General features: G+C 40.1%; 1 protein-coding gene across 1 annotated transcript in view; it reads right to left on the reverse strand.

The window, feature by feature from the left end:
• Nucleotides 1–12,760, reverse strand: part of LOC124607132 — a 127,775-nt gene that overhangs the window by 15,408 nt on the left and 99,607 nt on the right. The window contains exon 2 of the mRNA XM_047139339.1: nucleotides 126–278. Within this exon, the coding sequence (XP_046995295.1) occupies nucleotides 126–278 (153 nt within the window). The remainder of the gene's footprint in view (nucleotides 1–125; nucleotides 279–12,760) is intronic.

Genomic DNA, 12,760 nt, shown 5'->3' on the forward strand with positions numbered 1-12,760 from the left:
CATTCATGATATATTTTTTTGAAAACTGGTTTGTCAATATAAGAGTATGCAAGTCAAGAGATAATATAATGAACATTTGAGTAATAATCTATTATATGCATCAACTTAGCACAGTTAGTTCTTACCTGGCTTCTTTTTATTTTATTTTGTATCAGCTGTTGTTTTTGTTCATCAATTCTAGGTTCCAATGTGAGATCATTGTTTTGTATTGGAACTGATGACACAAAACAGAAGTAAATGCTCAGGCACAACACACAGACATGCATGTTATCCATCATCTGTAATAAAATGGAAATATGTCTTATAAATGATTTAATGAGTTAATATAGTTACATGTTCGAAATAAATACATGGAATGTTTGGTAATTTTTTAGTTTTATTGGCTCCTGAGAAAATTAACTGGAGTTGGTCATGCCATACAAATACCTGAGGTCAACACTGTAGTGGAATGTGAAATCAAATGAACACATTAGGGGTTTACACTGTTTGAACTTAAATAACTGAGGGACTGAGGGGGTATTAAAGATAATGTGATCCACTTGTGTTTATTTGGTGCTCTCATGACTAGTGTGTGTAGCCATTCATTTATTTTTATTTTGTATATTTTCTGTTGCCAGTAATGGAATGTAGATAACAAGATGGCTGGAAACTTGTCCTTGGAGCAAAGAAATTGGATTTTAAAGTGTTACTAGAAATATGAAAACATGAAACTTGTGCAGTATTCTAGGCTGAGTCAAGCAAATGTTTTGTGCACAGTCTGCTTTGTAGACAAACTGCATCTCACTAACATTCTACCAATGAACCACAGTCTGCTATTTGCTTTATTTTCAACTGAGCTTATGTGATCATTCCTTTTTATATCCCTCCAATTTCACCCAGGCATATCTATGAATTAATTGATTCTAATTGGAAACCATTGATACTGTAATCATAACATAAATTTTTTGTTTTTTGAACTGCACAGTTTTATGTTTCTGAGCATTTACAGTGAGTTGCCTATCCTTGCACCACCTCAAAATCTCATCAAGATGTGACTGAATATTTGTGCAATACTTTTCAGATAGCAGGTACCATTTCATTACAGGAAACTACATCATGTAGAGAAGTTTGATGTTACTATTAATGTTGGCTGCAAAGCCATTAATACCGAGCAAGATGGCACAGTGGTTAGCACACTGGACTCGCATTCGGGAGGACGATGGTTCAATCCCTCGTCCGGCCGTCCTAATTTAGGATTTCCGTGATTTCCCTAAATCGCTCCAGGCAAATGCCGGGATGGTTCCTTTGAAAGGTCACGGCTGACTTCCTTCCCCGTGCCTCCCTAATCCTATGAGACTGATGACCCCGCTGTTTGGTCTCTTCCCCCAAACAATCCAATCCAAAAGCCATTAATATACAACATGAACAGCAGTGGGTTTCCTCAGAGTCTTACCCAATTTTAAATTACTGTTATTGATGTACTGGTAGCTAATTTGGTGTGTTTAAAGACATCATGCTCCAAGAATGAAATATCCAGGAAATAAAGTAGTTATAGTGGTTCACCAATTATTTTTTGAAGGTAAATTACTTTGATTCCTAATAGGTAAGCATATTCTATCGGGGTATGCAAAGTCTATTTTAATTATTTCCTATATCATGTAAATGATGAAAAGGATGATAATAAATGAAATGAAATTTAAAAACAGTTGTAGATTGCAGAATGTTCTTTATTAACTTAAGAACAATGTGTTTCACCTGGATAGGGCATCATCAGGCTATGTTAAAAGTCAGAAATTTTCTACCAAAAATCATGCATCAAGAAGGCATGATACTGCATAAAATGTACTAAAAAGCAACCACATGGAAGTGAATACAAGTATAGCGACACAGAATACTATGTGAATAAGGACAGGCCTCTGGGACCATTGTAGTATACAGTTTTGTTTGCAGTTTGCATGCAAGGTCCTGTTCCTTGCTGCTATGCCTGTCGTTGCCTACATGAGGTTGCCATTTAGCATCTTTTATGTAGTATCATGCCTTCTTGATGGATGATTTTTGGCAGAAAATTGCTGATTTTTAAACATAATCTGATGATGTCCTATCTGAGAGAAATGTGTCATTCTTAAGTTAATAAAGAACATTCTGCAACCTATGACGGTTTCTTAAATATTGACAATGGAATGTTGCTGTACCACACACTAATTTGGAATGGAATAATTTTTGAGTATAACTTGGTATATCATCTATTTAAGATTAAACCCATTGTATCCAATGAGTTAAAATTAAAGCAAGAAAAAATTCTTACAAAGATTTTATTCCTATATGAATAATACTGAAAATTAAAAAGCTGAAATTGGGAGAGAAACAGAACTTACAATTTCAACAAATACAACTAATAAAGAATAGCACTGAGGCATACTTCTCAAAATTGACCAGGAAATGAATGTAAAGAAAAACTTTTTTAATTTTGATGCCGTCTGTAACACTGTTTCCTTATGAAGCTTCACATCTAATCATTTTAATGGATTTCTTGGATTATCTATGAGTCTTCTATATTTATTTTGTTTTTTGTTTATTTGACTGAGACAATAAAAGCTTAATGAAGTGTTTGGAATTTGGGCTGGCTGAGGAGGATGTCCGGATGGCCGAGGTGGTTAAGGCAACCGTTCTAGAGAAGTGGAGCACCTGGGTTCAATTCCTGGTCCAGCAAAAATTTTCAAATTGAATCAATGATTAATCTGAATGTCCTAATGTGGCCACCATCGGAAAAATTTCCCTGAAAATTGCCAAGCAATTTTGTGATTGCTAAACCCACAATATTCCATTGGCACTCAGCACTGCAAAATCTATTGTGCCACAGTCATTTCTAGAAATGCGTCAGAATTATTAAACAAATGAATAGTAAGTACACCAGATTCCAGGAGGAGGGAACTACCCCACTCCCTGCCCCATAGCAGACACCGGTGCAAACAACAAGGGTCTCACCACACTTTCTGGGGGTACACCTGGAACTCCTTTTAAGTCTGTTGACGATTCTCCACTCAAAATAAAATGCTGCATTCTCTCCAACAAGATATCCTCAGTTGAGTTACATATTTCGCTACGTACTGCCTGTGATTGTACTTTCAATGTACAGCCCCTTATTTTGGTGGGAAGCATGCCTGACTGCCATGCAGCAGGCCAGGATTCGATTCTCCGTTGGGTCAGAGATTTTCTCTGCTTGGGGACTGGGTGTTGTGTTGTCCTCATCATCATTTCTTCATCATCAACATGCAGGTTGCCCAATGTGGCATCAACTGAAAAGATGCAACTTGATGGCCAAACTTTCCCAGGTGGGGTGGGGACTCCTGGCCGTCAATGCCATATGATCATTTCATGTTCCAACATATTTTTGATAATAGGCACATATGTGGTTCTAATACCTCTAAGAGAAGTGGACAAATACTGCTTCTATATGATTGCCTTGATCCATGGTTCTCAGGATGTCATGTGAGCATGTGTGAGTTGGGTTTCACGTGATCAGTGTTTTTGGAATCCTTGCTGGGTGGCGTGAAGGAGATCATTTTGTTCGAAACACCTTGTTACGTATGAGCTCAGAATATGTTCTACAATTCGACAGAAAATGGATCAAGGATACTGGATGGCAATTTGATGGATCACTTCTGCTGCCCTTCTTGTAGGTGAATGGGAACTGTGCTTTGTTCCAATTACTGCGTATGGTTTCTCTTTTTGAGAGATCCACAATAAATTATGGTTTTGAGGGGTAACTCAGTCGCCATTTCGATATAGAACCTGACAACACAGATTCCATCAGGTCTTGGAGCCTTGTTCAGTTTTAACGAGTTCAGCTGTTTCTCAACACTAATACGTAGCCAGAACTAAACTATCACTCCTCAGTCTTCTCTTGTAAAGGAACATTTGATAACGGGATTCAACATTTCTGCCTTTGCTTTTCTATCCCTGATTTCCTTTCCTGTCTCGGTCATGAGTGTCCGGAGGCTAATTTTAGTGCCACTAATAGCGTTTACATCTAACAGAAGTTATTGGGGTTTGTAAAAGTTCTTTCGATAATATACTACTGTTATAGTCATAGAAGGTTCCACGTGTTGTCCTCTTGACAGCCAAATAGAGGACGTTCCCAAGAAAAACGTTACCTAGTCTAGCAAGTTAAATAGATGATAAAGGTTTTCCATGGTACACAAATAATATCAAGTACCATTGTAAGAAACAGCTCCTTCTACACAAAATGAACAAAGGAAACCAGAAAACCTCAGTTAGACGGATGTTATCGGAACATATTGGGTTTTTAGTTGCTCCAAGCGGAAGATGTGCTTTGTTCTGTTCCATATTTTACAGGGCTATTACAAATGATTGAAGCGATTTCATAAGTTCACTGTAGCTCCATTCATTGGCATATGGTCACGACACACTACAGATACGTAGAAAAACTCATAAAGTTTTGTTCGGCTGAAGCCGCACTTCAAGTTTCTGCCGCCAGAGCGCTCGAGAGCGCAGTGAGACAAAATGGCGACAGGAGCCGAGAAAGCATATGTCATGCTTGAAATGCACTCACATCAGTCAGTCATAACAGTGCAACGACACTTCAGGACGAAGTTCAACAAAGATCCACCAACTGCTAACTCCATTCGGCGATGGTATGTGCAGTTTAAAGCTTCTGGATGCCTCTGTAAGGGGAAATCAACGGGTCGGCCTGCAGTGAGTGAAGAAATGGTTGAACGCGTGCGGGCAAGTTTCACGCGTAGCCCGCGGAAGTCGACGAATAAAGCAAGCAGGGAGCTATTTTCATCTTTCAACAGGATGATGCTCCGCCGCACTTCCATCATGATGGTCGGCATTTCTGAAACAGGAGATTGGAAAACCGATGGATCGGTCGTGGTGGAGATCATGATCAGCAATTGATGTCATGGCCTCCACGCTCTTCCAACTTAACCCCATGCGATTTCTTTCTGTGGGGTTATGTGAAAGATTCAGTGTTTAAACCTCCTCTACCAAGAAACGTGCCAGAACTGCGAGCTCGCATCAACGATGCTTTCAAACTCATGGCAACAGGAGCCGAGAAAGCATATGTCTTGCTTGAAATGCACTCACATCAGTCAGTCATAACAGTGCTCCTCTGAGTGTGGGAGGAACTTGATTTTCGGCTTGATGTCTGCCGAATCACTAAAGCGGCACATATCGAACATTTGTGAATGCCTAAAAAAACTTTTTGAGTATTTGTATGTGTGTGTAAAGCATTGTGAAAATATCTCAAATAATAAAGTTATTGTAGAGCTGTGAAATCGCTTCAATCATTTGTAATAACCCTGTATATCGTTTTTGTTAGGTACACGGTATTGACGCTGCAGTGTCCAACTTCGTCATGCTAATGTAAAAGCTGTCATAAAGCCAGCTAAGGACAAAATCCGTCGAACTTGCATGTTATTTACTTAATGCTCGCTTATAAGCCGACTTTCAGTATTTTTAGTGTCTAAATAATGTCACGTGTTTCAGATAAATTCACCTTGAAAACGTAAATTCAAAAACTTCACGTAAAATTTAAGAATGTGCTTCTCCAGTTGATTTTATCTAAATTCCTGCGAATGTCGCAGCATATTGTGTATTTTCGTCCACTGAGAGCCGTGAAAAATGTATTTTGTGCTATAGCATCAGCTGTAATCAACATTTATGCTTTATTCAGTTTTAGCGGTAGTAGGTTATGCCTTTTCAAAGTAATGTTCATCCCGAATTGCACTCACATCAACGTGAATAAAAGTATTATATGCGCAATCAAAGTTGAAGCTCAGCGCGGTGGCTAATGGGAGATACCATCATAAATGCATTTCCCATTACAGTCGCTCATACCAGCCACCGCACCGGGTGTCAACTCTGTTTGAGCGAATATGTATTACGTTTTTGAGAATTTTCGGAAGGTACAGACTAGAGCGTTGTGCATAACATATTTCTTATTAAATCGGCGTTTCTGATTAGTTACCGTAGCATGTATTATAACTAACATATCGTATTACATATAGCTTTTCCTTTCAACAGAAACGTGTACTGTCAGCATTTATTCCAAATAAAGGCTATTTTAAAGATTGTTAGCGACTATTACCTCAAAAAAGTTTCAGGAAATTAGAAAAATTTTATTCAGGTTTTTCTGTAGAAATCTCGTCTTGTGTACTAATTGCTTCAATTCCTACAGAGAATTAGCAGTACTTTTGGCATATAAGATCCAGGGATTAAAAGAAAATCAGCAGAGTTATTTCTAAAGTTATTTGTTCACTGTTCTGTAAAAAACTGCGTTGGCCACAATGCTATCCCACTATGAATGCTGTTCTCGAACATGGGATGAGTTAGTTCATGTTAGTAATGAGATGGAAATAGTCCTTACTTCTGCCAAACGATTGGAAGTGCTGGAAATGGAGCTTTTGGGGGGACTGCCAAGAGTTGTGTGCCAGAGATATCAAATGTATCTCCTGTGGGTCCTGTCTTCTCTATACGAAGCCCTCTACTCGTCCACTTACCTGGAGTGGCGTGTTAGTGGTGGGGCTAGGCGCCCTGCAGAAGGGAGACAAGGTTCAAAAATGGTTCAAATGGCTCTGAGCACTATGGAACTTAACATCTGAGGTCATCAGCCCCCTAAAACTTAGAACTACTTGAACCTAACTAACCTAAGGACATCAAACACACCCATGCCCGAGGCAGTATTCGAACTTGCGACCGTAGCGGTCGCGTGGTTCCAGGCTAGCTGGGAGACAAGGCCCAGGGAGAATTGAGGATGTTAAAGCTCCCACTCATTTCCCTCATCAACATGTTCGAGGTACTGTCTTACTGTAACTGAGCCAGTGAGCCAGGGGAGGCAGACACAAAAGGGTAGGGGTCCATTAATAGTCGGCAGTACAAACATATGACGAGTAATGGCAGGCCTTAGGAAAACGGCACCAAGGGCTGGAAATTAACACTGGGCGAAGAGTGTTTGTCTGTGGGACTCATCAACATATTGAAGAGGCTATTCCAGCAGCCACTGAGGGGAACAGCGTATAGTCATCTGCAGATTATGGCACACGTTGGAATAAACGGTGTTGGATGATCCCAGTGATTGGCAGAGAAGCCTGAAAACCCCAGCCTTGCTTACAGAGTTTCAACGAAACTCACAATACGCAGAATTGTCCCCAAAATTGACCCCCTACCCCCGTTGCTTTTCAGTACTGTGCAAGGATTCGACCATAGACTTCGAAGGTTCTGTGAGAAACTAGGCTGCTACTTTCTGGACTTGTACCATAGGATTGAGAACTGTGAGGTCCCCCTAAATGTGGAAAATGCTCACTACGCACCTCAGGCTGCTACGAGTTGACTGTTTATGGGATGCTCTCAAGGCGTTTTTTTTTTTTTTTTTTTAAAAAAAAAAAATTAGGTGACTCGCCATCCAGTTCAGATAACCACAGTTCTAGGGGACCTGGAAGTGCCAGTATAAGATAGAAATAAATGCTTCCTCCACACGATAATATTAAAGTCCTGGTGATCAACTGTCGAAACATTCGCAATAATGAGCCTAAGTACGAACCATCCCTAAAAAGCAGTACAGATCACATAATACTAGGTACAGAAGGCTGCTTAAAACATAACATTAATAGGGAAAAGTTTGGGGGAAAATTTAAACCTACATCGAAAGGGTAGGTTAATGGTAAACAGGGGCAGTGTATTAGGCCAAGAAACTGAAATCCATCTAGAAAGAAGCTGGGACAACATGTGAGATTGTCTGGGAAAGACTCAGAATCAGTGATGGGCATAAACTTATAATCGGATACTTCTATCGACCACCAGACTCGTCTCCAGATGTAACACGTAAACATAAGAGAAAAATTAATCTCATTAACAAGCAAGTTCTCCACTCACACTGTAGTCTTCAGGGGACACATTAATAAGCCAATAATCAACTGAGAAATTTAATTTTGTAAGTGGTGGGTGCTGCAAAACATCCTGCGAAGTATTGCTAAATATTTTTTAATAGATCTTCTTAGAACAAACTGTTCGGAAGCTACGAATAAAAGCTATGTAGTGTGCTCAATCCTTTCAAAGTACAGGGATGTTTCCTAATTTGTATTTCAGCCTTTACAGCGCCTTTGAGTCCTAAATTTAAATGTAGACTGGATTCCTTTTTTTACATCATTGTATAAGCCATTCATGCCAGATGCTCTGTCATAGATTTGGTCAAAACATCTGTTCACATCTCGTCTGTGTGGTTATATTAACAGATGTTCATATCTTAGTGTAAATTGACCGTTTGGCCTGGGTAAAGCACGTAAATGATTCGCAGTTCTTTTTGATAGACTGATTTCCAAAAGGATCTTTTGTAATTTTAACACAGGCAAAGAATTCCCTTGACTGATCGATTTTAATAAATTTTCCACTTTTCCTTCCTATTTTATTTTTGGACTAATTTTTCCATATTTTTTTCTTTTCAGAGACACCTCATCTTTGGGGCGTTGTCCGGTCGTCCCAGCCTAGTTATGGCCCTTTTGTTTTCGCTGAAGAGTTTCCTTAAATGTGCGGTGATTATTTTACGCATGTCCTCTTACAGCAAACAACATACAGGAATCAAAATAAATGTTTTATATCGCTTTAATGTCAATACTGGACATAACAGGAAACAAAACTGATTTTACATGAACTGGACAATCGTCGGCTGTATAATGAAATGAGCACAATGAAAATTAGTGCCGGACGAGACCCGAACCCTGATTTCTCGCTTATGACTAGCGGTCGCCTTACCATCTGGCTATCCGAGCATGACTCGCGGCCAGAGTCAAACCTCCATATGTCGTCAGCCATGTGTCTACAACCTGCACGCGTACATCCATTATGTATATTCTCGCACAGGGGAGATATTTTACTTGAAAGTCGCTTGCCCGGTGTCGACGGTTAAATATGATGTTGCAGTGCCTGTGTTATTCCGAATTACGAGCAAAGCTCTTTCGCACAAGCACGTATGCAAATTGATACAGAAACTGGCGATTTGCTAGTTGTGTAGAAAGATGTGAAGTGGTGCATTTGACGAAACGTAAAAAAATGTTGCATCATTTGTCAACAGGCGAGTCGCGAATAGAATCTGTCACATAATACATTATTGACGATTACAGTGTACTGTGTGTGTATATAAAAACAGCCATTGTAGTCATCATCAGCAATGTATCCATGCCTGGACGGGCTTCATGATAAAATATTTTTTTCTCCCTGCCCGGGAATAACGAAATGTGTGAGCGTAATTGTGGACTCCGCGACGGATGGAAATTTAGATCGGTCCTGGAGGCGTGCGTGGACAGCCTAAGTGGTTCAGGCGACCGCTCGCAGTGAGTGGGAAATTCGGATTCGAGTCCCGGTCTGGCGCAAATTTTCATGTGTCGAAAACAGCTGATGTCAGTCTGGATTCGGAAAATGCGAATCCATTTCTTAACATTCGTCACATAATACAAATGTTTGAGGAAACGAAGTGGAACGTTCAGACTGACTCATTTGTAGCTAAAGCATACGATAGAACTTGCTCTGGAAAGTAACACACACACACACACACACACACACACTACCACCACCACTAACAAGAATGGTGGTGCGAGGAGGGGTGGGGGATGGGGGAGAGACGCTTACATTCCTCCTGGAATCTTGGTTACAGGCATTTTATCTAGTACAGAATTTCCTGCGATTCTGCCAAACCACAGATTAAGTATTAAAGAGCGTGACGTGAAATACTTTGGCTTTAGTAATCAAGATGTTACTTGGGTTTGCTAGTTCGTTCGGCTGCTAGGGAGGAATTACGTCTTTTTCTCGGCGTGGCGGCAGCTTTGTTTCTGTCTTGCAGTTCAAAGCTGACGCGAACGTTCGTAGAACTGAGCCGAAATAGTTTCCAATCTTTCCTCTATGACGGACTGTAATGTTTCCAGTGATACGAAGGTTCATTCTGTCTCTTCGTTAGTTACAATGATGTGGTGTCGATCTATTCATCACTTCTTTTTATTTTCTTTATTTATTTTTGAGACATGTGATTCAATCTCATTATCGTTAATTCCCACCGAGCGAGGTGGCGCAGTGGTTAGCACACTGGACTCGCATTCGGGAGGACGACGGTTCAATCCCGTCTCCGGCCATCCTGATTTAGGTTTTCCGTGATTTCCCTAAATCGTTTCAGGCGAATGCCGAGAGTGTTCCTTTGAAAGGGCACTGCCGATTTCCTTCCCAATCCTTCCCTAGCCCGAGCTTGCGCTCCGTCTCTAATGACCTCGTTGTCGACGGGACGTTAAACACTAACCACCACCACCACCACCGTTAATTCCTTTTTGGAGTAATTTTTATATAAATAAGACTTGTACGTGTGTTTTGTCAATCCAAACAAAAGAGCTAACGACATTTTTTCCATTTACCTCACTGTGGAATGGTAATATTGTGAAGATTTATTTCACTTCATTAACTTACTAGCTTTGGCTGTTAGCTATGTCTTCAAAGTGCCTTGTGTTGAATTGTTGCAGTTTTATAAGTGTGGAGTTGTATCAGTACAAACAAAGAAGTTACCTGCTAGCGCTTATCTGAGGCAGACATTATGTAATGACGTTGTACCTAAGTGAATAAATTGGTGTGTTTAAAGAAAAAGAAAGAATAACTAAGTTACCAGAATCACCGGTTTTCCACGTATAGTTTTAGGTTGGTGCGTAAGTTCGTAGCGTTATCGTTTTGCGTGTTCGGATTCCAGCTGCTATGGGTTTATTTATCGATTGTATTTTTTTATTTGTAGTTTACTGTTGCTATCTGAGTTTTCGCAGTGTCATTTTTCATGTGGAGATAGTGAGTGGAGGTGTGGACGCTATAAACTGGAGTGCAAAATGGGAAATCGGAATATTTCCGACATATTCTTCTGTTTAAGTTAAATATGGGGGTCATAGCAGCGTAGGGAACCAGAAACATTTGCGCCGTGTATGAGGATAATGATGTTGAACATTCATTGATTAAAATTTCCAGGCTGAGAGGCCGTGGTGTATCTATAAAACTTCTTCTTCCTGACGTTCTGTTGCCAACTATGGTCAGCATCGTCCGAGGTGAGTCAACAACTAGGTGCTGGGTCACGTTTATATAGAGCGCATAGAGGGCACCACCATACGTCATGGGAGACGACTGTAAGTCTTTCACTGACTAACGTCATTGTTCTTGATTGAATGCATTCGATTGTCTCATCGTTGGTGCAAAGTCGACCGCCATATCTTGTCTAACTTCAAGCCTTCCTCTTTTCTATTAAAATTATTGTGGTGTTCCTGAACCTCTGTAGCTCCCCTATACTCATGTGCATAATGAGACGTCCTGGCTAGCACGCTCATCTCATTAAATTTTATTTCATGATCACCGTCTTTAAAAACATGTTCCGCTACAGCTGATTTGTCGGCATGTCCTAGTCGACAGTTCCTTCCGTGTCCGGTTAAGCGGGTATTAACACTTCTTTTCGTTGTTCCAATATAAACCTTCCCACAACTACAAGGAAAGTTATACACCCCAGGAGTTGCTAAGGGGAGTCGTACGTCTGTCGCCGATCTTAAACACTCATTAACCTTCTTGGTGGGTCTAAAGATTGTTTCAACTTGAAACTTGGCCAGAACTCCCCCAATATGGTCCGTAATATTGCGAATAAATTGAAGAAGAACTTTTCCAGCTGACTGTTGTTGTTGCTGAATGTTGTCAGACACTTCTTCTGGGATGAAATGCTCGATCTATCTCTTTGTCAGCATATCCATTTATCTTATAAGCCTTCTGCAAACGATTTATTTTATCTTGCAAGTAAACTGTCTCACAGATATTATTAGCTTTGTCCACCAATGTTTTAATGACACCTCTCTTCTGTCTGGGATGATGGTCCCTATCTCTGTGGAGATAATGGTCAGTGTGTGTATCTTTTATATACAATTTATGCCCTAGACTCCCATCTGCCCGTTTAAATATAGATACATCCAAAAAATTCAGTTGTCCATTGCTCTCTTTCTCTGCAGTAAATTGTATCTTTGGATTAATACTATTTAGGTTCACCAAGAAAAAATACAATTCCTATTACTGTGATTCCATACCACAAAAGTGCCATCCACATACTGATACCACTTCAAAGGGCTTTTACTGGCAGACTGCAGCGCCTGCTGTTCAAAAAATTCCATGAATAGATTAGCAACAGATTGTCTCAGAGGGCTGCCCACGGTCAATCCTTCGGTTTGTTTGTAAAACTCATTGTCAAACGGGAAATAAGTCGTGGACAGGCAATGTCTAAATAGAGCTACTATATCAGTGGGAAACCTATCAGATATGTATGAAAGAGCTCCATCAATAGGAACAATGGTAAACAGGGCTACCACATCAAAACTAACAAGGATATCACCTGGGCTGACACTATTCTCTTTCAGTTTTTCAATAAAGTGCACAGAATTTTTAATGTGATAATCAGTTTTACCAAAATGCGGTTGTTGGAAGGAGGTGAGATGTCTAGCCAACTCTTGAGTAGGCGATCCAATATCACTCACTATTGGTCTCAATGGGACATTAGGCTTATGTAGTTTTGGTAGTCCATATAACCAAGGAGGGTAAGTTTCCGTTTTACACAGATGTTTTTTATCCTCTGTAGGAATAGAAGACCTCTTTATTAATCGATTGGTAGCTCCTAACACTTTCGTTGTAGGATCCTTTTGAAGCTTTTTATAAGAGTTAGAATCCAAAAGGTCACTGATGTTCCTATGGTAGTCCTCACTCTTCATCACAACGG

Source organism: Schistocerca americana, chromosome 3 (assembly GCF_021461395.2).
Source record: "Schistocerca americana isolate TAMUIC-IGC-003095 chromosome 3, iqSchAmer2.1, whole genome shotgun sequence".
Lineage (NCBI taxonomy): Eukaryota > Metazoa > Arthropoda > Insecta > Orthoptera > Acrididae > Schistocerca > Schistocerca americana.